Source organism: Arvicanthis niloticus, chromosome 25, assembly GCF_011762505.2.
Source record: "Arvicanthis niloticus isolate mArvNil1 chromosome 25, mArvNil1.pat.X, whole genome shotgun sequence".
Lineage (NCBI taxonomy): Eukaryota > Metazoa > Chordata > Mammalia > Rodentia > Muridae > Arvicanthis > Arvicanthis niloticus.
This window is the reverse complement of record NC_133433.1, coordinates 28111736-28138129: the sequence shown is the minus strand read 5'-3', so window position 1 is coordinate 28138129 and position 26394 is coordinate 28111736. Positions and strand designations below refer to the sequence as shown.

Genomic DNA, 26394 nt, shown 5'->3' with positions numbered 1-26394 from the left:
TCACAGTTTGTTCTTCCTTTTTCTTGAGCTTCACATGCTCTGTGAATTGTATCATGGGTATTCTGAGCTATTAGGCTAATATCTACTTATCAATGAATGCAAACCATGCGTGTTCTTTTGTGACTGAGTTACCTCACTCAGGATGATATTTTCCGGTTCCATCCATTTGCCTAAGAATTTCAGGAATTCATTTTTATTAAACTTTTAATCTTTATTTTTATTTTATTAAGGATTTATTTATTTTTTATTTATATGAGTACACTGTAACTGTCTTCAGAAACACCAGAAGAATGCATCAGATGGGTAACAGATGGTTGTGAGCCACCATGTGGTTGCTGGGAATTGGACTCAGGACCTCTATAAGAATAGTCAGTGCTCTTATTTCTGAGCCATCTCTCTACCTCAAATTCATTGTCTTTAATAGTTGAGTACTACTCCATTGTGTAAATGTACCACATTTTCTGTTTCTATTTCTCTGTTGAAGGACATATGGGTTCCTTCCAGTTTCTGGCTATTATAAATAAGGCAGCTATAGACATAGCAGATCATGTGTGCTTGTTATCTGTTAGAACATCTTTAAATGTGGAGCAGAGAGCAAAGGAAACACCATCCAGAGACAGTCCTACCTGAGGATCCATCCCATATACAGACACCAAACCGAGACACTAATGCTGATGCCAAGAAGTGCTTGCTGACAGGAGCCTGATATAGCTATCTCCTGAGTGGCCCTATCAGAGCCTGGCTAATACAGAGGCAGATGCTCACAGCCAACCTTTGAACTGAGCACGTGGTCCCTAATGGAGGAGTTAGAGAAAGAACTGAAGGAGCAGAAGGGGTTGCAAACCCATAGGAAGAACAACAATATCAACCAACCAGACCCCTCCCCCTAGAGCTCCCAGAAACTAAACCATCAACCAAAGAGTACATATGTGGGGATACCATGGCTCCAGCTGCATATGTAGCAGAGGATGGCCTTGTCGGACATCAGTGGGAGGAGAGGTCCTGGTAAGACTTCATGACCCAATGTAGGGGAATGCCAGGGTGAGGGGGCAGGGGTGAGTGGGCAGGTGGTTGAGCACCCTCATAGAAGCAGGGGGGAGGCTGGGTGGTAGTGGCACATGCCTTTAATCCCAGCACTTGGGAGGCAGAGGCAGGCGGATTTCTGAGTTCGAGGCTAGCCTGGTCTACCAAGTGAGTTCCAGGACAGCCAAGGCTATACAGAGAAACCCTGTCTCGAAAAAACCAAAAAAAAAAAAAAAAAAAAAAAGAAAGAAAGAAAGAAAAAAAAAGTAGCAGGGGGTAGGAGGATAGGATAGGGGTTTCAAAGGAGAATCTGGGAAAGGGGATAACATTTGACATGTAAATATTTTTTTTCTTGTTTCTGTTTTTTGAGACAGGGTTTCTCTGTGTAAGCCTGGCTGTCCTGAAACTCACTCTGTAGACCATGCTGTCCTCGAACTCAGAAATCTGCCTGCTTCTGCCTCCCATGTGCTGGGATTAAAGGCGTGCGCCACCACTGCCAGGCACAAATCTTGTTTCTTTTTTTTTTTTTTTTTTCTTTTTTTTTTTTGGTTTTTTGGTTTTTTGAGACAGGGTTTCTCTGTATAGCCTTGGCTGTCCTGGAACTCACTCGGTAGACCAGGCTGGCCTCCAACACAGAAATCTGCCTGCTTCTGCCTCCCATGTGCTGGGATTAAAGGCGTGCGCCACCACTGCCCGGCACAAATCTTGTTTCTTAAACTCTCTCTTTAATTGGCAATATTCGGGGCACCTTTCCACAGGTGAGACAGATTGTTCACTCCACTGCAAAGTTGGTAATATGTTTGATTCCAGCAGCAGTAACGGGAAATGCCTACTGGCTACAGTGGAAACACAGGCAAGAAGGGAAGTCCTGATCTGGTGAGCACAAGGTTACAACCCACAAAGAGGAGGAGCAGACAGCTAATCAGAGATGAGCTGGAGTGGTGGTTCCTCCCAAGGGATGACATGGAGGCTAATGGAAAGTGGGAACAATTGCTACCAAAATACATATATCCACTGATCTGAAAAAGATGTGCATCTAAACCAGAAGCCTGCACCTGGAAACGCTGTTCTGAGTTACTTGTGTACCCTCTGACCCTGAGGGAGCTGCTCATGTCACTCAAGACTCACTTGCCAATCAGAGCCTCCAGGAGGACCTGCCAATCATAAGAGGAGGAGGGTTCTTCCGGGATCCAGCCATTTTGCCGGTTCTCATAATTAAGCAGGGTCAAGGTGGTTTGGCCTGTGTGCTCTTACTGTTGTTGCTGGGTACTGTGAGGGAATTTCAGGCAAGTTCTGAAGTTGCGACATGGTGAAGATACGGTCACTTCCCAAAGAGGTGAGGAGCAGGAGCTGGTGTGGTGGGTCCTATGGAAGGCTGGGTCAGAACCAGCAGCTAGATGCAGGCACCTGTAAGAATACCTCGTGGTTTTAGCCACTTCTGGCCCCAGTGGTGGCATCTGAATAACTTCACTCTCTGATCTGAATATTTACAAGCAATTTGGAGCAGCGGCGTGTGTGTATAAAAACTCCCTTGGCAGCATGCCAGTGGCAGACAGGCTTTGTTTTTCAAGTATATTCTCCCAGGTTTTCTCTTGGTATTTAGTATTTTGGTTGTGATTCATTTGGTGTTAGTTTTGTCAGTGTTGTAATACGTATTTCATGTGTTGGGTGAATAACACATTCTTTCATTTTTTTCTCCGTTTTTAAAAAAAGAAACAAAAAGGAGGGTTAATTTTAGAACAGCTGCATCTTTAGGCTTTTAGAAAAAATGTTTCTGCTGAGCAGTGGTGGCACACGCCTTTAATCCCAGTACTTGGGAGGCAGAGGTAGGCAGATTTCTGAGTTTGAGGCCAGCCTGGTCTACAGAGTGAGTTCCAGGACAGCCAGGGCTACACATACACAAAAAAAAAAAGAAAGAAGAAAAAGAAGGAGGAGGAGGAGGAAGAGGAGGAGGAGGAGAAGAAGAAAAGAAAAAAAGAAAAATGTTTTTGAGACAAGGTGTGTTGTTAACAGGATCCCAGTCCCATTCTCGACCTTGCTATAAACTTTGTAAATTCATAAGTGTTAAGTGACTGTACCACTAGATAGAAATTACTCATTTTAGTCATGTAATCAATTGTCCTTTACAGTAAAAGGGAAAATACTTGCATGTGGAGCACAGCTTCTGCTTTTAGACCAGAACAGGAGGAACAGTTGACTGTGTACACTGCAGGGTGAAGCAATGTAGACAATTGCTAGCTCACAGAATATAGTTTAAGGGAATCATCTGCAGTGGTCACCATTATAAAGAAGGCCCTGATGGGGCAAAGTGAGTGATTTTGTAATTCCCAAATGTGATAGGAACTCCATAGAAAGACCAACAGAATCAACTAACCAGGACCGTTGGGGCTCTCAAAGACTGAGCTACCAACCAATGAATATACACAGGATCCTTCTTTTCATATATGTGGTAGATGTGAAGCTTGGACTTCAAGTGGATTCTATTCCCAAATCTGTGGCCTCTAAGTGGTATGGGTTTTTCTAGCTAGGCTGCCTTATCTGGCCTCAGTTGGAGGGGATGCTCCTAGTTTTGCAGAGACTTGATTTTCCCTGGAGGGGGAATACCAAGTAGGGCCCCTACCAACTCAGAGAAAAAGAGAGGGTGGGGGCAGGAAGGGAAGGGATTGTTGGTCTTGACAGGGAGGAGGTGCAGTGAGCAGGTTGTAAAATGAATAAGTAAAATGAATAAATAAATACATAGTTTAAACAAGCAAACAAGTAAATGGTTGAAAAAAAGAGAAATGGAAGACTTGAAATGTAGAAATAGATGAAGATGAACAGAAAGGAACACACACACAGACACATACACACATATACCAAACCCAAAAATAAAAACAAATACCTTGATCTGAAGAATTGAATAAGATCCAAAACTATGACTATCTTTACTGAATATCCTGCTGCCATCACTCAGCAGGAATGGGATGACTTCTGGAATAGCTTCAGGAATAATTGGAATGCCAGTTGACAGACAAGGTGCATATTGAGTAAACTAGGGGGTGTCTTATTCATTAGATGGGTATGAGTATGCACATGTAGAGTAGCAGGTCTTAAAAGTAAAGTTTCCATTATTATGAGTTTAAACTTACATTTTCCTATCAAGTAATAAATATGAATATATAGTTGTATTACTTCTTGAAATGTGACAAATATCTACAATCTACAAGATAATCCTCAAAGTCCATATCGTCAGGTCAATTCTATAGAAACATTAGTAATATTAACATTAATATATAATGAATAAATTGGTAATACTGTATCATGAGTAGAAGGAAGACTGCAAAAACACTGAACTGCACTGCTCTACAAGTATATATATGTATACTCATATTCTTCAAGCTGTCTCTCTTGGATACAAAAATGGCAAAACTTGAGGAAAGCCTTGCAAGATTTAAAGTGTTAAATTTGCAGTGGAAGTGAGTGTGTAACTGGGAATACTGTGGGAGATGGGGTAGTATTCCTGTGACTCAAAAAGCCTGGGATCTTGTGTGGGGATTATGGTATATGTTACCCAGTATGTGTTCATAGGTGCCAGAGACCAGGCTTGGATTACGGAGATGTTGTAAGACTCCTTAGTTTACTGGAGACCCCCTGAGTGAACCACATGGAGACAAGAGATTGCTGCAAAGTGCAAGAGGAATTTTTAATGTTCCAGCATGCTGGGGCCGCCCTGCTCCCCAAAAGGAGAAGCAACTCCTTGCAGCTGGTTCATTGAACTTTTATACAATTTTTAGGACAGTGGCCACTAGGCACAATGTGATTGGCAGAACAGTGTGACTTTATAAATTGGTCTCTAGGGAATGAGGTGGCAAGGACCTCCCTTGTCTGTAGGTGGCAGGGGTTGGTCTGTTCTTCAGAATGTGTCCACTTGTCTTCTGGACCTTCACCACCGAAGGTGGGTTTCCTTCCTTGTGGTCTGAGAATGTTAATCAGCCTTTCCCTTCCTCCTCTGACTGCTAATCCAGCAAGTGTCCTCTGACCAAGGAATGTTAATTAGCCTTTCCAATGGGGTGACAAGTGTTCCAAAGTTCCTCTTCAATGTTCTGAGAGCAGGGTTGTCTGGGAGTGGTGAAAAGGAAAACCATGGATCCAAGTGGATGCTATGTGTTGTGCTTGATACAGACTTTCTATCTGCCTCTCTTTTTGTTCTGCTTTCTTTCTGGAGCTTTGTCTGTATTCTGCTTGCTTGCTAGTCTAAGAGACCTCTCTTTCCATGGGCTTCTTTTTTGCTTCATATTCTCTCTCTCTCTCTCTCTCTCTCTCTCTCTCTCTCTCTCTCTCTCTCTCTCTCTGTGTGTGTGTGTGTGTGTGTGTGTGTGTGTGTGTGTGTTCATTCTACAAGCAGTTATCTTTTTTTTTCTAAACATTTTTCTGGTAAGCTCATCTCCAGAAAACTGTAGCTAAAGAAGAATACAGGTACAGTGTTTTAGATTACCTGTCAATCTAATCATTTACTCCAGGTTTTCCTTTTGATTATCCTATAACTCATAATCTCCTGACCCCAGCCCTTTGATTCTTAGGAGGCAAGAGGCATACAGGTTTTTTTAAACATTGCAAACTATCTCAAATTTCTGTCTGCCTTTGTTAAGTACAGATGATAGGCTAGTTTTGTGGGACCCTGCCCCAAAATTACCATTTCTATCAGGCCTAAGGGTAATATTTCTCTCTCCTAGGTTGATCCTGAATTCAGGAATCTATCTGCATTCCAAAGCTTAAACAGACAAAGAAACAAATAGCTGGATGGGATCCCCTTGGATCACCACTTCATAAAGTCCTTTATCTCCTTCCTTCGTTATTTTCTAACTTGTTGTCTCATGGTGCAACTGCTTTTGTTTGTACAGAGTTGTAAAGACTCTCATTCAATTCATATTGAATCATTATTTTTGCACAGTTGAGAAATTATATATTTTCAAACTCATGTATTCAGAGCTATTTCTCTTAAGTGCTATCCAGAAGGTCCCAGTGTTTACCTTGGTGCTGAGAGAAAGCCACACTCTTGACATCTGGATTCCAGCTGTTTCTAATTACCTTGGGGTCATTAACCTCATCTGGGAGCACCTTCCTTACAGGAATGTGAAATATGTTAATTAGTATGCAAGCAAGCCTTTGCCCATAGCAGCCCTCAGCATTCTGTAAACCCATACAATTCCCCAGGTGCAGAAACTATGTCACTCCATCCCACCAGGACCAAGGCAGGTTTGATGCTCCATTACAGAAGTTACTTCCAGATGTTGACACCTCTGAACCTTCTTCAGTTGCAGATTTTCATACATTCTTATGGAGAAATGGCTTTCTGTCCTCTCTCCACATGTCTGATCCTAAACCTTCCTATTGTCCTCCTGTTGTCTCCTCTCTCATCTAGTTACTTCCATCATTCTACAAATTATGAGGTTTTTAAATTCTGCATTCTAAGTGAGATTTAAGCATCCTCACTTGTACATTACATCTTCTTTAGCTTCTTTGTGTCTCTGGCGTGTAGTATGTATATCCTTTATGATATGGCTAATATTCACTTATAAGTGAGTACATACCATGCATGTCCTCTTGGGACTAGGTTACCACACTCAGGATTATAATTTCATGATCCATCCATTTGCCTTCAAAATTAATAATGTCTTTGTTTTTGATAGCTGATTAGTATTGTATTGCTTAGTTATATCACATTTTATTCATGCACACTTTATTAGAGAAACATATAGATTGTTCCAGTTTCTGGCTTTTATGATTAAAGCTGCTATGAACATACTTCAGCAAATGTCTTTGTGAAATGTTGGAGCATCCTTTGGGTGTATGATCAGGGTTGGGGCTACAGGTGCATCCTGAGGCACAATTATTCCCAGTTTTCTGAAAAAGTGCCCACTTGATTTCCATATCACTTCCACAGTTTGCACTCCCACCAACAATGGAGGACTGTTTTCTTCCTTCACATCCTTGCCAACATTTGCTATACCTTAAGTTTTTAATCTTGGTCACTGTGATGTGTGTCAGTTGCAACTTTACAGTTGTTTTGATTTGCATTTTCCTAATGACTAAGGACTTTGAATAATTACTTAGTTTCATCTCAGCAATTAAAGACTCCTCTGTTGTGCCAGGTAGTGGTGGTGTATCAAAATGGACCTTCAGTTATTCTCTCAAGGGGACCCTAATGGCTATTACAAGCAGTTTTTATACTTTGTAGGGGCACAAGTTACATCACCAAGGTTACAGTTGAAACTTATTGGCCAAACATATTGACCTTTAACTCTATTCGCTAGCAAGCATGACCAGCACTTGAATTCTACCTGGGTGTAGCGCACAGCCTCGCCGATAAGGAGAACGCCACACTCAGGATTCTTCTGACAGCATTTATTGAACAGCTCTTCAAGATGGTGAGGTGGAGGGAAGGACGCCGAGCTCAGAAAGCCCGCTACTTAAATAGAGCTTTGGGAGACGTGCAGATCCCTCATTGGCTCAAATCTTTCATCCAATTGTCATACTCGGTTTTCTCGCCATGCACAGGCGCATTCTCAAGTAAAGCTTCCGTGAAGAACCAGGAAGCAGAAGCCTGCGCCATCTTTTAATGGCAAATGCGGCTCCTCACATCTCCCCCTTCCTTATTAAACTGCAACAACAATAAACAGTACGAGACCCTCCACACCTTTTATCCCGTGCAATGGGAACCTGAGCCCCGGGAAGTGTGGAGGACCACCACTAGGATACCTGGTGCAATGGGAACACGAGCCCTCAGAATATCCTGTTAAGTGATGGTATCTCATTGTTTAAGCAGATTCAACCAGGCTTGAGGGGATGTTCCCTGCTCCACGGCAAGCAATGCTTGCGTGATCACCACCTTATCCTTTTGATATTGTTGTTTGAATTTGCAGAGCAACCAGAGGGTAAGCAGCACTCTCCCAAAGATCATGCAGCCAAATAACCCTACCCCCACCCATTCCTTACTGCCCGAGTAAAATTTTCATATTGAATGGAGGTATTTATATACACAAGCAGGAGAACACAGGTGAAAACACTTTACCACGTGCACCATACAGCTGAGGTCACTAAACAGCAAAACAAGCTATGTGGGATAAACAATATATTTATCAGAGTGCGCTTCAGCTGTTATAGGCTTTCTAAATCGTTGATATAAAAGCAACACTCTTTAAGGCAACACACAACTTCCCCTGTTGGAGAAGTGAAAGGTCTAAGCCTTGTACCCACAAATTTATACCAATGAAATCCTTGAATTTTGCATCAGCTTAGTAACAATTATACAGATTAAGACAGCCTAATATTAACCACCTCAGTCCCCAAGTCCAGGGAATTGGGGCGCCGACTCCTCATTAACTTCTTCAAGCTGAACATGGGCGTTGACTTTTAGAAGAGGAATGAGGGGAAGGGTAAATTGATAAGCATCTGAAGTCTGTCTTAACTGCATCCAGCTGGAAGTCCAGGGCATCAGTGAACATGCAGGTGATAAGATTTATTCTCCAAAGCTGTGTATTCTGCAATATACAAATCTCAAAACAAGGTTTAGTATCAAGATAATTATTTTGATTCTCTGAAATCTAGTGTCCTGGAGGCCTACCTCTGTCATGTCTGATCCATATAATTCTGGAAGACATAACTACTACCTTAATGACCTCATCAGAAAACACATAGAAAAACCTTTTTTTTCCAAATTAACCTTTCCTTAAGCCAGTAACCAGAAAAACCTTTACATTGAGTTTTTATCCAGAAAAATATTATACAACTCAGAATCACACTCATTTTGAAAGTTAAATTAATTAACATTATCATTCTTTTAAAGCCTTTTTCATCTGTTTTTACTCACTTATTTCTTGCTCCATTTTCGTTACTATAACATTTATTTATCTGTTTGGCTCTCTTGACTCAGAGCAGCCTGCAATTTACTCCTTGCATCTTTAAAACCTTTTTTCATCTGTTTCTGCTTATTTTTTTTCTTGCCCCGTTTTTGTTACTATGCAATCACCTTTGTTTCACTTCCGAATTCAGCCAGCTCCGTCAGTCGACTAGTTCTCCAGCGCAGGAGTGAGGATGACCGCTTCTAATTCCCGTGGTGTCCTTCACTGTATCCCGCTTACTGGAGCTCTAACATTGAGACTCTGTCCAAATTAGCCCTTCCTTCTTAGTTTTCTTCTCTATCCTAGTTTTCTTTTCTATTTTATTAGTGCTCTCTCCCTTTTCTGCTTCTGATAGGCTATCTTGTTGTTAAGCCAAACAAGATCCACCATACCTTGCAGAAAAGCGTCTAGACTCTCCACGCCATCAGTTCTGAATCCTCTGCGAGCCAACAGGGTCCTTCGTGACTGGTCAAAACTCCGAGACGTTCGGCTTCATTCCGGGTTTCGGCACCAAATGTAGCGCACAGCCTCGCCGATAAGGAGAACGCCACACTCAGGATTCTTCTGACAGCATTTATTGAACAGCTCTTCAAGATGGTGAGGTGGAGGGAAGGACGCCGAGCTCAGAAAGCCCGCTACTTAAATAGAGCTTTGGGAGACGTGCAGATCCCTCATTGGCTCATATCTTTCATCCAATTGTCATACTCGGTTTTCGCGCCATGCGCAGGCGCATTCTCAAGTAAAGCTTCTGAGAAGAACCAGGAAGCAGAAGCCTGCGCCATCTTTTAATGGCAAATGCGGCTCCTCACACCTGGGACCTTCTGGGGATCAGGTGACTATCACTCAGTACATTCTGAGAATTTTTTACTCCAGAATGTTCCTGTGGATGGGAAATCTTACTTGGCCTAATTTGAGCCCATGTGGAAGGGTGAACCTTTAAGGAGGGTGTGGGAGTTGAAAGCCCTTGTCATCCATCAGTAACAAGGTCAGTTTCACTATGTTAATCTTACCTATCTAATGCTTGGCTGTGAGTATCTGCATGTGTTTCACTCAGCTACTGGTAGAGCCTTTCAGAGAAGACCCATGCTAAGGTAAACTCTTGTCTTCAGGCATAACATAGCATCAGTAATAGTGTCAGAGTTTGGAGCCCACCCAGGGGGTGGTTCCCAAGTTGGGCCAGTCACTGGTCAGCCATTTGTTCATGCTCTGTCACCACATTATTTTTAGAAGGGAACAATTTTGGGTTGAAAATTTTGAATGTGAGGGCCTCCACTGAGGCCCTTTCAGTGTGGTCTCCTCAGGCTCCATATTTCCTCTATTGCACATTTAGCTAAGGTTACCCACATTGGGTCCTGAGAGTCTCCTCTATGCCAGGTCTCTAGGATTTTGTATATGTCCCCCTATCCTCTACCCAGTAGCTGCATATTTCCATTCATACTGTTTGTAATCTGGGTTTCTGTCCTGTCTCTTCCATACCTGATCCTGCCCCCTTTTTCTTTCCTTCTATCCTGTCCCACAGAACCCACAGAACTCACTCCTTCTGCATTCCATGTCTATTTTGTTCCCTGTTCTAAGTGGGATTGAAGGATCCAGTCTTGGAAATTCCTTCTTGTTTAACTTCTTGGGGTCTATGGGGTGTATCATGGGTGTTTTGTACTTTTTGGCTAATATCCATTTATCAGTGAATATATACCATATATTTCTTTGGGGTGTGGGTTACCACTCAGAATAATATATCCTACTTTCATCCATTTGCTTGCAAAATTTACGAATGTCTTTGTTTCTAATAGCTGAATAGTATTCTGTGGTATAAACCTGTTCTTTGGTTAAGGGACAATTCATTTGCTTCCAGTTACTGGCTATTACTAATAAGACTACTGTGACCTTAGTGGAGCATCTTTTATGTATATACCCAGGAACAGTATAGTTGGGTCTTCATCTAGAACTAATTCCAATTTTCTGGATTATATTCCAGATTGACTTCCAGAAGTTTGTAACAGTTTGCAAAAGTACCAGCTATGGAAGAGCTCCACATCCTTGTGAGCATGTGGTGTTGCTTGAGTTTTTGATTTTAGCCATTCTGATTGGAGTAAGATGACTCTCAGGGATGGTTTGATTTGCATTTCCCTGATTATTGATGATAGTGTACATTTCTTTAACTGCTTCTTGGGCATTCCACATTCTGCTTTGAGAATTCTCTATTGTCTCTGGACCCCAGTATTTAAGTCAGTTTTCTGTGGTCTAAGTTTTTTATTTTCTCCATATATTTTGGAGAGTAGCTCTTTATCCCATGTAGGGTTAGTGAAGATCTTTTTCCCAATCTAAATGTTGTGGTTTCGTCCTTTTGACAGTTTAATGAGGTCTCCTCTATTACTTGCTCATCTTGGAACCTAAGCTAAAGAGTTCTTTCCTAGAATGTTTGCGGTAGCTTATGTTCAGTATCATATATTCACAAATAGATGTACTTTGACTTCTTTTCCAGCCCCTTGATCTTCTTTAGCTGTCTTATTGCTCTTGCTAGAACTTCATTTACTGTATCGATTAGATAGGGGGGCGAGGAGACTACAGAGTGGGCAGTCTTGTCTTTTTCCTGATACCAGTATAATTGCTTTCAGTATCTCTCCATTTTGTTAAATATTGCCTATTGGATTGGTGTATATTTTGTTTAGTGTATTTAGGTATGTGCGTTGTGTTCCTGATTTCTCAAATACATTTAATATGAGGGGGTTTTGTATTTTGTCAAAGGCCTTTTCACCTTCTAATTACATGATCATGGGATTTTTTTTAAAAAATTGTTTATATGGTATATTACATTGATAGATTTTCATATATTGATCCATTCCTGTATTCTGGTTATGAAGCCTACTTAATCATGATGAATGGTGATTGAAATGTGTTCCTGCATTCAGTTTGTAAGTATTTTATTATTTTGCACTCATGTGCATAAGAGAAATAGATCTGATGTGCTTTTGTTGAGTCTTACTGTCCTACTGTGGTTTAGGTATCAGGGTACTTGTGGCCTCATAGAATGAGTTGTGTTGGTATTAACTCTTCATTGAAAGTTGAAAGTGTAGTATAATTCTGCTCTAACATTGTCTGGTCTTGGGATTAGGGTGTTTTTTTTTTTGTGGGTAGAAAATAGGAGAATGGATATGTCCCTGGGATGGTAGACTGCTCACCTTGGCTTGGGCCAGAGAGCAGGATAGATATGTAATACATCCACTTCTGGTGGAATTCCACTCATTTTATCAGGTCCTTTGATCTTTACAAGCACAGTTGAGGGGTTTTGTTTTTGGTTTTTGTTTTGTTTTGTATTGTTTTTTTGTTTTTTGTTTTTTGAGACGGGGTTTTTTTTGTGTAGCCTTGGCTGTCCTGGAACTTACTCTGTAGACCAGGCTGGCCTCGAACTCAGAAATCCGCCTGCCTCTGCCTCCCAAGTGCTGGGATTAAAGGCGTGTGCCACCACCACCCAGCTTTGTTTGTTTTTTTAACCCTACCATTGAGAAAAAGGTACCAGCTAACAATAGTGCTCCACAATATTTGTCATCTGTCTCCTGCTTTTCTCCAGGTTTGTCCTATTTTTTTCCAGGTGAAAAGCAGGTACAGTATATCTTAAAGTCACAAAAACATCTTGTTTCTTAAAAATCTCTTTAACTGTCAATATTCTGGGAACCATTCTATGTGTGGGACAGATTTCTCACTGCACTGCAAGTTGAGTTGTTCTTTGAAAGTTTTCCACATTGATTCAAGGAGGAATAAGAGAAAACACCTACTGATTGCTGTAATGACAGCACAGGAAAACTTGGTAGTTGTGATCTGGTAAGCCCAGAGTAAGTCCATTCTAAAGGAACCAGATGCTAATCTGAGGTGAGCTGCAGTGGTGGAACCTCCTAAGGGCCTGTCAAGAAGACAGACAAGTAGGCTATTGAAAGACAGGCAAAAGTGCTACTGAAATACAAATCTCTGCAGATGTGGAAAAGGTCTGGCCCTAGACTGGAAACCTTGGCCAGGAACCAGTCTGCTGGGTTTCTTTAACACCCTCTAACCCTGAGTGATTTACTCAAGTCATTCAAGACTCAATGGCCAATTGGAGCCTCCTCTTTGCAAACTTGCTAATCAGAAGAAGAGGAGTGTTCTTTTTGCCATGCTTCAGGTTCCCTGTAGCTGAGCAGGCTTGAATGCTTCATTGTGTTGTGTGCTGTGCCCTACTGATGGTTTGTCTCTAAGGATCTCAGGCAAGCTTGGAAGGTACAAAATGGTGAGCATATGTTTAGTGTCCTCAAAGAGGAATGGGAGGAAGCCAAAATGGTAGGTCATTTTTAGTGCTGGGTGCAGACCAACATCTAGGTGCAGCCAACTGTGAAGTCTCTTGTGATATTAGTCATTCCCAGGATCTAGTGTTGGCATCTGAATATTTAACTGTGGGTATGCATGTGCACAAAGCATAGCAGAAGTTCGTGTACAGAAACATTCAGGTCACTTTGACAAATCTGTGAGGTCAGATTTCTTTGAATCTTCAACAAGTTCTGCCTTTAGCATTTAGTTGTGAGATCCATCTTAAGCAAAAATTTTTGGAGATTTTAAATGGCCTCTCATGTGTGGATAGCAATACAGTATTTCTCTGTGATGTAAAAGACTAAAATTGATGAAGTAAGTGGTTTACCAGTTCGTAGGAGATGCTAAGTCACACCATGTAAATTTAGATGACTGAAGACTGACTCTATAACATTCACAAATAAGCAGTATTCCAACTAGGCCTAGTGCAATTAGAATCCTAAGATAAACAAGTTTGTTCTCTAGGATTTTTCAGAAATATGGCTCCCATCCACAATAATGAATCAACCCTGATTTCCAACCAGCCACTGTGCCCATCCCTACATCAGAGAGTAGGCCTGCAAACAAGTGCTGAACAGGTCATTACAAGGTCACAATCACCATTAATACAGGTTGTGCAGCAAAACTTGAGTTTTCCTCTTGATAAAAGCCTACATGTCATACTTGTATGACATGAAAGAGGTGACACCATTTGCAATGGAAAAACATTGTTGTGTTTTGCTCTGGGCTGATCAAGCAAGGCTTGCTGTGAGGCCCCCAGGTATGGAAAGTAACATACTTCCCTCAAACCCAGAAACATGCTTGGCAGAGCAACTAATAGTTTGATGTCAAACCCTTTGGACCTTTCCCTAGGGGCATGTTGCCAACCAACCAACCAAACAAACAAACAAACAAGAGAGTTCCTACTTTAAAACCAGGAATGTGCATTGGAGACCTGGTAACTTTCTAGGGGCAATGTATTTCATCAAACAGTTGCAGTTTTTGTTTGTTTGTTTGTTTTTGTCAGACAACTCTTTTTTCTTCTTCTTTAGAGTTCTCCTATCATAATGTGTCTATTTTGCAAGTTGTTGATTCCCTGAAGTCTTTCTAATCAGTTTTTCCTTTTTACATAAAAGGAACATAGGAGGGATACTGATTTTGTTTCAAATAATTTAGGATACAGCTACTATGCCAAAAGTGCTTATGAGGTAGAAGAGTTTTCTTGTACTATTTTACAGTTGACATATATATACTATCATATCATTAGCATATTTGTATACTTTGAAATCTTCTGTTTTCTAAAATGGTAAAATACCCATACCAGCTTATCTTTTACATCCATTTGATTGGAGAATTTTATCCATCTCATGGCCTTGAGGTATAACCCAGAGATGCTTAAAAAATCCTGAGCCCCTGCCCCTCTCTTGGAATCTATTGGTATCACAAATGTTTGCTCTTCTGGCCAGTGTGAGTCAGACCATCCTGAGCCCCTTCTCAAAGGGATATAGCCTCAGGCCCAGTAGACAACTGTGTCTGTTCTGGGAGGCTTGCCTGTTTTGAAGAGGCAGCTTTTATTTACTCAGAAGGAATTTCTTGAAAGAACTACCCTGGTATTTCCTTTTCTTTCTCTTTCTCTTTACTTTTCTGCCACTGTTTATGGACCTTCTGCACCTCTGAAGGTCTATTCAAGGAATCATTGATCTCTTACCTGTGAACTTACCTAAAGTACTTGTTTCTAAGTTTGTATACTAATAATGGAAACTGGACTATTATATGTATTTATCAAGCTTTAAGAGAATAATTACTGAGCAGTTTTTCCTCTGTTTTCATCCTCTCCAATAATCTGACCACTTCCCAGTCAAAAGTCCAGTGATACTTGCAATTTTGCACTTATCTGTGTCTCTAGGCTAGAGGTGTTTTCTCATGATGTCTCCTGGACAGTCTCGATAGTGAATCCTCACTCCCATTATTCTTCTTCATGTTATGGTTGTAGAAGGTCCTGCATTATTCTATCACCTTCTCAGTCATTGGTATATTAATTTTTATTCAAAAAATAAGAGAATAAGTGGGCAGCAATGCTTATATAATATTGAGGCAGGAAATACTTAACCAGATATTGCAACCAGATATGGTGGCACAGATACCAGTGTTTGAATAATGTAACAAAAATCTTTGCACAGGGTATAATAACTTTATGACAAAAATTTTGGTATTTTAAAGTTTTTTATTTTTTTTAGTTGTATATTTTGTATTTGTTTTAGAAGACAATCTTTGTCTGTGTAACTTTGGCTGTTTGCAAAGTAGGGACCTCAAGACTTAGAGATCAACATAAATCTGGCCCATGGGTGCTTGTATTTAATGTGGGACTACATGCCTATTATTTTTGTTTTTTCTCACATTATTGGCCAAGGAACCTGGAATGTAGGATTCTGTACATGTCAAACAGGTGCTGTCATGCTGAGTTTCACCCACATCTTAAATTTTTAAATTTGGTGGTGTGTACCATTCTGTTTTCTAGGATGGCATGTATTTATGGCATTTTTACTTCCTAAACCTCCTTAGACATTGAATTGTAGGTGTATGACATTCTTCCTGCCTATTGTGTTGCCTTTGAATTCACATTGAAAAAAACTGAGTGTTTTGCTTTTATGCGTACATATGCATCTCATGTGTCCATTCAGTAGTCAGATGATGATCTCAGAGCTCTTGAACTTAGGAACTCATTGTTACTTATGAGGCTCTATGTAAGCAGTGGCCATTAGGGACCCGGTTTTGTAGGAGCAGCAACTGTTCTTCATTGCTTAGCCCAGCTTAATGTAATTTATTTATCAATATTTACATTGCTAATATTTTTATCTGCCCATATGTAATTGTGTAATCATGATTCCCCTTTTAAAAAGATATTATTAATGGTACAATTACAACTGGGGCACCTCATGTTCTGGAAGATAAGTATACAACTGTGGTGGATGTATAATTCATTTTAAGAACACAAATAATATTCTGGTTCCTTATGGTTTCATAATTTGATTTTTTACAAGGGATACTGAGTCATAATGTATAATTCTGACTTTCCTATAACTTATTTCATAGACCAGCCTGGTATCAAAAACAATGATAAAGTTTGTCTTTGTGTTCTTAGTGCTGAGATGATATTCATTCAGCAATACAACCATCTTGCTCATTGTTTTTTTAGTAATTGTTCATATAATATCTCTGTGTGCTTACTGCTATTGATATATACATATAATGTTTTATTTATATTTCAGATGTGATGCCCTTTCCCCATTTACCCCCCATCCAGGAACACCCTATCCCATCCCCCTCCTCCTATTTCTATGAAGAAATTACAGATGAGAACCTCATTATTTAGTATCCTTCAAAAATGACTTGGTTATCATAACATCATAGCTTCTGTGCCAGTACACAAATAGGGGAAGTACCAAAATTGTTCAAAATATTGTCAATGAAATATACATGTCTAATATTTCAGTATTGTGCTTTCTTTTAAACATATATATGGGATATTTTAGAATGCACTGACATATGATGATGTAGTGGTGAAGTTTACTCCGGAAGAATGGGCGTTGCTAGATCCTTCTCAGAAGAGTCTCTACAAAGATGTGATGCTAGAGACTTATAGGAACCTCTCTGTAATAGGTAAGACTATTAATGTTTTTTCTCTTTTTAAAATAAGAGGCCAGTGTACTTTTGTTGTTGTGCTTGTTCATCTGTGTGTGTTTGCTTTTGTTGTTGTTATTGATGTACGTCTGTAGTTTCATTTGAGAAGGAGAAAGAATGACGTAATAAATCAGACCTGTTTGTAAGGATCTTGAAGACCGTTTGTTAAATTTTGCCTAAATTACAGTAATATACCATACATTATTTTGATATTATATTCTAGGCTATAAGTGGGAAGATAACAATATTGAAGGACATTGTGAAAATTATGGAAGAGATAACAGGTAATTTTCTTGTGGATGCTGATACAGATATTCCTTTAAAGAAATGTTAATGTGTTTTTGAAGTTTCCATTAAAATCACAAGTGTAAATAAGTATTTAAGGATACTGATTGTTGAGTTCTCATAAATGCTATACTTCAGTGTCAGGTATTCTATTTGTGTTTGCAAGGCATTCTGTTAAGACAGAAAATATGAAAAAAAATGTCTTAACAGATAGTACCATTTCAAGCACAGCCTCATTCAAGCTACACTGAAGAACTGCCAATCTGTTTAGTCTCATACCATTCATATAGGGCAAAAAGTATACACATTAAATATGTAATTAGTTTATATCCCAAAGTGTCTGATATGAAAGTACATAGTATACTGATGTTACTTATGTACTTGTAGCAAGGTTGCTATGATTATTGAGAATGGAAGTTCATGGAAATTAAAAGGGTTTTGTAGAGAAAACATAATCCAAATACCATCTGTCTATGAGGAACAACAAGTAAACCTGTGTGAATACAATGTGGATACATTTTATTTGTTATTATTCCTTTCATAGGTGTATTATATGGAACAGGTATATCTCTATCATCTACCTACCTATCCATCTTTCTATCTTTATTTCTATTTATCTATCTATCTGTCTGTCTATGTATATCATCTCTATCTATCCATCTATATGATATCTATCTATCTATCTATCTATCTATCTATCTATCTTTCTATCTATGTATCTACCAGTCTATCTATGTATCTATTGACTATAACAAATACAATTTTCTGTGCCTAGGACATATTGACATAAATCCTGTAGCTCTCTTAGGGGACCTTTATAAAATTTGTAATTTTTCCCATTGAGAGTACATTTATTTAAAGTTATGAAGGTTTACAATTAACTGATTTCACAACTTCCTTCGAAATATATCAAAAAACTCAAGACTGCAAAAAAAATAAGGTAGAAATTTTCTGTTTGTCTTATGCAACTTCACAAATGTTGTATGGCTCACATTATAGTTAAATTTATGAATGGACTCATTGTGGTAAAGCTGTGAATGTTTGCACATTTTGTCAAATATGTGAAAAACATCATAAAGGAAAAGGTTGTTATAATTTTGAGCCATATAATAAATACACTTACCTTCACTGGTATTGTTAAAGATATAAATGACACCAATAATGAAGCAAACCACAATGGAAATAAACAGACTGTTAGAACATTATTATATTATATATGATTCCTCTTTACAATTAGAAAAGATTGTTAAATTAATTCATATAAAAATGATTCACTAGTATAATGAATGGGGTAACTTTTTTACATGTGCCATTTACATATATAGACTTGAAAGATATCCTCCTATAGAGAAACTCTGAATATATTCAATGTGTTAAAGCCTATTTATATTGCAGGCATCTTCAAAGTGATGAACCAGTTAATACTGGAGAGAAACCTTATGAATATATGCAATATGATGGAGCCATTGCAAGAAACAATCACCTTCATATACATAAAAGCATGGGTACTGGATTTTTTGTGTATTATACTGGTCTTCAAATACATAGAAGAACACACTCTGGAGAAAAGCTCTATGATTGTGACCAATGTGGTAAAGCCTTTTATCGTCCAAGTCATCTTCAACGACATAAAAGAACACATACTGGAGAGAAGCCCTATGGATGTAACCACTGTGGTAAAGTCTTTACACGTAACCATGTTCTTCAAAGGCATAAAAGAACACATACTGGAGAGAAACCTTATGAATGTAACCAGTGTGGTAAAGCATTTGCACATCACAGCAGTCTTAAAATACATAAAAGAACACATACTGGAGAAAAACCATATGAATGTAACCAATGTGCCAAAGCCTTTACACAATACGGTCATCTTCAAAGGCATAAAAGAACACATACTGGAGAGAAACCCTATGAATGTAATCAATGTGGAAAACACTTTGCAAGATCCACTCATCTTCAAAGACATAAAAGAACACATACTGGAGAGAAACCCTATGAATGTAACCAATGTGGCAAAGCCTTTGCACAATATAGTCAGCTTCAAATACATAGAAGAACACATACTGGAGAGAAACCCTATGAATGTAATCAATGTGGCAAAGCCTTTGTACAATACTGTCAGCTTCAAATACATAGAAGAACACATACTGGAGAGAAACCCTATGAATGTAACCAATGTGGCAAAGCCTTTGCATGTGATGGTAATCTTAAAGTACATAAAAGAACACATACTGGAGAGAAACCCTATGAATGTAACCAGTGTGGCAAAGCTTTTACACAATGCAATCAGCTTCAAATACATAGAAGAACACATACTGGAGAGAAACCATCTTAATGTCACCAATGTGGTAAAGCCTTTGCAGGTCACAGACATCTTCAAAAGCATAAAAGAACAATATTGGAGAGAAACCCTGATAATGTAATAAATGTGGTAAAACCTTTGCATGTTATGGTTGTTTTAAAAAATTTTTAGAAACACATTCTTGAGAGAACCCAATAAATGTAATCGATTTAATATAGCCATCTCAAATAGTCACCTTCTATGGCATGAAAGAATCATAATGGTAATATATAGTGGGTTGGTGTGTTTGAGTGCTTTGCCTGCTCTTCAGATTCTTTTCCTCCTAATTAATTTGCCTTGCCAGCTTTTATATGAGCAGTTGTGCCTATTTTTATTGATACATTTTATACCTTGTTAATTTGATATCGCCAAAAGGCATGCTCTTTTTTGAAGGGAAATTACAGAGTATCTCGTTGTGATGATAGGTTGGAAGGGGTGTGGAGAAATGGAGGGAGGGGACTGTGGTCCATATATAAAGGGCAAGACGAGAATAAAGAAATAAAAAACTAAGTGCACATTTATACACCCACATTCTAAACAAGGTTTGAATCAAATATATATCAAGTTGTAACAAATTAAGGTAACCTATGTATAGGTTTTTCACTGTGTTTCGCCCTGCCCTCAAAGATCATCAGCTAATATTGGTCCATTCAGCAATAGGAGCAGAGATAGGGAACTTGCGGTTCACAAGCCCTCTAGGTATGTACAATGAATGATCAAACTCTTATCAGGTGCAGTGAGTCAGATCAATTTTACCTAAGGTGATTCAAGGCCTATATAATTTGGAGGACTGAGGCTGGCAACATCCAGAATATATGGGAAGAAAATGCCTTAACAGATAGTACCATTTCATCTTTTTATTTTTTTATTTTATATTTTATTTACATTTAAGATGCCATCCCCTTTCCACATTTCCCCTCCCTAGAACAACCCTGTCCCATGCCCCCCCTTTCCTTTTTGCTTTTATACATTTTTAAAAATGTTAATCAAAGGATTTATAAGTTTGGTCATGCTCAATCAGAATTGTAACCCAATACCCAACCTAGATATAAAAACTATCTTTGGCTGGTGGAGACATGTGAACATCTGCCTCCATGCCCCCTCTCTCTTTCTCTCTCTCATCACCTAGCTTCTCTTCTTCATCTTCTCTACTTGCTCCATCTCTTCCTCTCAGTACTCCTTCCCACTTAGCTCCTCCTATATATCACTCTTCCTGTTAAAGTAAAACTTTTCTCTCAAAATACAATTAGAGCATACTTATTCCTAATTGCACCAGTGAGGTACAAGATAGTCCTAATACCCAGTCCATCATTTTGTTGACTAACCAGAACCTCTGTCATCTCTTCTAACTAAAACACTTACTTTTGATCCTGGCTTTTTGGCTTTAGAATGAATGTCAGCTGAAAACCATCTACTCAGATCTTTTCTTTCAAAGTAAATAGCCAGGATTGGCTATGAGACTATAGGTCTTCAACCCCATCAAAAATCCAGAATGACTGAGTTAACTGAAATTATGGGAAGCACGAAACATAACTTTTAAAACTTAGCCAATTTATAGAGATCACTGAACACCTGAAAAGCCCCTATACTCCCGAACGTTGGAGCATCAAATCTTCAGCCTTCTGGCCCAGAATCATCTGACAGACCTTAGTGATGCAGGATTATTAAGGGCTGATTACTCTGTCTAGGCAGATATAATCAGTCGACTATTCTGCAAGTGTGTCCTTTTCTGGACAGTAATTTGTCTGTAGATGGAGAGAGGCAATTCTTGCCTAGTGGCTGTCACCACACAACTGGAGTAACTCCAAGGATGCTCAATTTCTTCTTAGAATCCATGAGAGGAAGCTGTCAGGAGCAGACAGGTCTCTAATCAAAATGAACATTAATATATAAATATTTGTAGCATCAGTTCTATGGACTTCTGATGTTTTGAAAACCAACTATCCATGTAAGGTAACCTGGACTGTTGTCTGTTCACTCCTCTCAGCTATTTCTAAATAAACTATGGAAAACACCCTAACAATAAACTCAAAACCATGCATTTGCTATAGTCCCTTAACTCATAGGTTAACTGTCCTGAATCAGTTAAAAAAAGTTAAAAAAGGGCTGGGTCTAGGCCTTGTATTCCTAAATGTGTTATACAGGCACAATGCCCATGAGAGTATCAATTTTCATCACATTTTTATATTAATAAGAGGCTCATACCAATGAAAACCTTAAATTTGAAATCAAAGTAAATTTTGTACCATTTAAGAAATTATAACTTCATCTTAATAATAATTATACAGATTTCTACCAATAGGTTATGGCTATGCAATAAGTCCTAGCTAATCCCCCCTGTTCCAACAAAACCACTACTTTTCCCTAGAAAGACAGACCATTATTAACCACATTAGTCCCCAAGCTCATGGAATAGGGGCGCTGACTCTTCTTTAACTTCTTCAAGCTGATTAAGGGCATTGAGATTTTAGGAGAGGGGTTGGGGGAAGAGTAAGTTGATAAGCCTCTGATGCTGTGTCTTCACTGAATCCAGATGAAATTCCAGGACATCAGAGGTTTGGGCAGGTCTGCTCAGTATGCCTGATGAGTAGATACACCAAGGCTGTGTATTCTAAGATACTGCCTGAGTTAGAGCGCCTGGGATCCCCGTTTCCTCTGGGTTCTTGGAGGTTGGGGGTAGAGCTGCCACCCAAGATCTGCTCAGTGCTCTGGCCCAGACCAGAAGGAACCCAATAGTACCATTTCAAGCACAGCCCCATTCAAGCTACACTGTAGAACTGCCAGTCTGTTTAGTCTCATACCATTCAGATAGCTCAAAAGGTATACACATTGAATATGTAATCAGTTTATATCCAAAACTGTCTGATATGCAAGTCCATTGTATACTGATATTACTCATATACTTGTGGCATGGTTGCTAAGATTAGTGAAAGTGCAAGTTTGCTGGGCAGTGGTGGTGCATGCTTTTAATCACAGCACTTTGGAGGAAGCAGCAGGCAGTAGACCAGGCTGGCCCCAAATTCAGAAATCCATCTGCCTCCCTAGTGCTGGGATTAAAGGCATGCGCCACCACTGCCAGGCTATGTTATTTTTTTAATTAATTAATTTTTTTACACTCTGGATTTTATTTCATCCCCCCTTCCACCCTCTGACTGTTCCACGTCCTATACCTCCTCCCTCACCATCTCCATGATGAGGTCCCCACCCCCAACCCACCTGACCTATAGGCTTCCTGGGGCCTACAGTCTCTTGAGGGTTAGGTGCATCATTTCTGGCACTCCTCTGCTATACATGTGTTGGGGGACTCATATCAGCTGGTGTATCGTGCCCTATCTGTGGTCCACTGTTTGAGAGATCTCGAGGGTCCAGATTAATTGAGACTGCTGGTCTTCATACAGGGTTGCCCTCCTCCTCAGCTTCTTTCATCCTTGCCCTAATTCAACCACAGGGGTCAGCAGCTTTTGTTCATTGGTTGGGTTCAAATGTCTGAATCTGACTCTTTCAACTGCTTGGTGGGTTTTCCAGCATACAGTCATACTAGGTCTTTTTTTTTAAAGAGTGCTCAATAGCCTCAGTAATAGTGTCAGGCCTTGCCATCTCCCCTTGAGCAGGATGAGAACTCTTTCTGTCAAAATCTTGCTAGTTTTTCTTTCCCTTCTTTAAATTTCCATTAAAGAAATATTGAATTAATTTGTTAAGTGAAAATAGATTCTTCTCTTATGTAATATACCAGGACCACAGTTTCACCTTTGTTCACTCATTCCAGTTGCATAACCCTCACCTCTCCTATACTTCCCTTTAGATGCCCTCCCCTTCCTCTGTTTTCTTTTTTTAAAGGTGTTTTCAAGGAGAAGAGTCACAAACAAAACAAAATAGGATACAATAGAAAAGACATATTGAAAGTTGTCATTTTGAGGCTGTTCATGGCAAGCCAATAGGGAGAAAAGAGCCTCAAGATCAAGCAAAAGAATCAGAACTACAACTCTTCCCAGTGTAAAGAGTTATTCAAATCAGAAATGTAATAGACAAAACATATAAGCAAAAAACCTGAGACCCATGCAAGCCCCACATTTGCTATTTCTCTCTTAGAGGTTCCTGAAAACCCAGACGTACAAGGATTATGTTCTTTCTCATGGCTAGCACTTCAAATTAACCTAAATATTTCTTGGCCACTCAACAAGCTCTGTTACTACCTTGACTCAGCACAAGGCAGGAAAGAGTGTAGGTTGAGAATACTCAAAAGGATACCAGGAGTTAATGATTGAATCGATATGTAACATTAAATACTGTGTCATGCAGAGATGAAATTTCCAGGAGTTTTTTTAGAATAAAGAGAGAGAAATGCTTGGAGAGCTCTCACCCATACCCACAGACCCCCACCCACACCCCCACACATACACTCAAGCAAGGTAAGAGTGGACAGAGAGATCTCTTAGAATAGTAACCAAACAGAATATAGACAGAGAGGTCTTCAGGGAGAAAGCAGACCATGAAGTGATGCAAACTGGAAAAGCTGAATCAAGCATAACATTGATGGTCATCTTGAATCCACAATTTGAGTGAGAGGTGTTCTTTTTGCTGCTCCCAGACACTCCTCTCAGAACCCCAATTTGACCCTAGGCTGGTTTTTTATACCATTTGTTGAAGGTGCTGTGTTTTTCTCTCTGTGTTCATCCATATATGGTTAGAATTATCTCTGAGTCTTCAACTCTATTCCATTGATCAACCTGTGTGTTTATATGTCCATACTAGGTTGTAGGACATTGGTCCTGGAGGGTGTCCCACGACAGTCTTCCAACTGGGGGCAGGGCGTGAGCAGGGAGGGGAGAGTGCCTGCCCCTGCCGCTGCTTCTGGCATTCGCTACTGGCCAGTCTCCTCCAGGTGTTGCCCCTGCTTCTCCGCGCTGAACTGGTCCAGGCTCTGGCTAGGCCGACAAGGAGCCGACTAGCTGACAAGGAAGCAGCCTGGCGTTCCAGGCAGTCTCTGGGTCGAGCAGGCAGATTGCCAAGTGTTACAGCTCTTTGCGGAGCCCAGTGGGCTCTGAAGCATTACAGCTCTTTGTTGAGCCGGGGAAGTGCCAGCTAGGTAGTCGGGAGCCCAGCAGGCTCTGAAGCATTACAGATCTTTGCTAAGCTGGGGAAGGGCCGGCCAGGTAGCAGGGAAGGGTGGTGGCAGGTCAATGACGGAAGTTCTCAGACACCTGGATAGTTCTTGTGTGCGCTTTACTTCTCAATTAAGCTCAATGTATACAGTTTGGGGTGGGTGAATATTTTAGCAGCAGGTAACCTTATTGGCTTAGTCTGAGGTTTTGGGGATGCCTCATATGCATGTGAGGAGAGCCTGGGGTACCATTCCTATGTGACCCGATAGTTGTAGACCTCTCAACCTGTTTGTCGGAGGGGCTGTGAAGCTGTGAAGGGCGGAAGCTGAGAGAGCCAGGGGCCCAGGAACAGACCTGAATGGTCTACCATCCCTGAAGGGTCTCCGGGGTTCGAAGCTCGTTCAACCAGACACCTGGTTGTCTCTCAGCTCAGTGCCCTACAATTCCCTCTTTTTTTTTTTTTATAAAGGAGAGGTATCATTGGAATAAATGTCTCATATGTCAGAAACAGTTTGATATTGAACTAAGACCTGATTGGTGGTTACCTTTGCAATATTACTCATCTGTTGTTTTAGAAACTGAATGAGGCAGGGTGCCAAGAGAAGCAAGGCTCCAATGGCTAGTATGGGGCCAAGGAGGGGGAGAATCCAAGCCATCAGGGGGTTAGAATACCAGGGGGTAGGGGTGTTGGGAGTATAGCGAGCCCGGAGGTTCCCCCGGAGCTTTTTGAGCATCTGTACATCTTGTTCTACCAGCCCAGATTCATTGACATAGAAGCAACATTCTTCCCCCAACAAAACACAAGTTTCCTCCTTTCCCTCCCCCAGCCCCCCACGTTCAGCAGTCAACAAGTCCAGGGCCCTCTGGTTCTGGAGAGCAACTCCTGCTAAAGAGTTTATCTGGCATTGAAGAGATTCAAGGCTCTCTGTCGTAGAGGTCATTGACTGGTCAAGCTTGTACTGGAAGTCGCCGGCCAGATGCTGTGTTTGGACAAGGGCTGCTCCAGCAGTTCCAGTAGCACCAAGTGAGACAGCAAGTCCTAGTCCAATGAGCAGAGGGATGAAGATCTCTCTCTTCTTTTGGCTTTCTCTCATCTGCAAGTCGAGCTCTTCAGGTTCGTAGAGATAAACCTGAGGAACAACAATCACCGGGGCGCAAGAGCCTTGAAAATGAGGTTGATATTAATGAATTATCAAAAGGCCAGGGGCGTAGCTAATTAAGTTATTCCCTCCCTTTCCCCCCTCCCTATAAAATTAGTCTCCCCTGGCTTTTGTCGGGGGAAGCTCATACCACCCACATCCATTTACCATGTCATGAACAATAAAAGCTTTGGAAAACTGGACTCCACATGTCGCCTGATCTTCCTGATCTGCCACTGCCAGGTTCCCAGCCTTTGGAAACTTGAGCCACTCACCGCCAGCCCACGGTGGCTGGACCAATGTGGGACCCTCCATTGGCTCCATGGGAAGCCCACCCGGGACCCTGATGCCAGACCACCATGAGAGACCAGACTACCTCTTCCCCCCGCCCGGGAGATTTCTTCCCCACAGCTGGCGTAACCAACTGGGGCACGACCACCCATGCGTCTACAAGAATCATCCTGGCTGAGTCTGCTAAACAAGTATACATCCTGCGAGATGTGATACGAAGTCTCTTGGTCCTCTCTCAGTGCGCGCACCCCTAGTGCTCCCTGCCTCTATCCTGCCAGAGTCCGAGACCCCAGATGGAGGCCAATCTTGACGCATGGACCTGTTGCCATGCACCCCCA

General features: G+C 40.6%; 1 protein-coding gene across 1 annotated transcript in view; it reads left to right on the top strand.

Moving 5' to 3' along the window:
• LOC143438590 (uncharacterized) overlaps nucleotides 1-19686 on the top strand; it is a 111065-nt gene extending 91379 nt beyond the window's left edge. Inside the window, exons 3-5 of the mRNA XM_076924287.1 lie at nucleotides 16751-16877; nucleotides 17122-17182; nucleotides 18579-19686. Coding sequence (XP_076780402.1) covers nucleotides 16751-16877; nucleotides 17122-17182; nucleotides 18579-19518 — 1128 coding nt within the window. The 3' untranslated portion in view covers nucleotides 19519-19686. The remainder of the gene's footprint in view (nucleotides 1-16750; nucleotides 16878-17121; nucleotides 17183-18578) is intronic.
• The last annotated feature ends 6708 nt before the right edge of the window (nucleotides 19687-26394 follow it).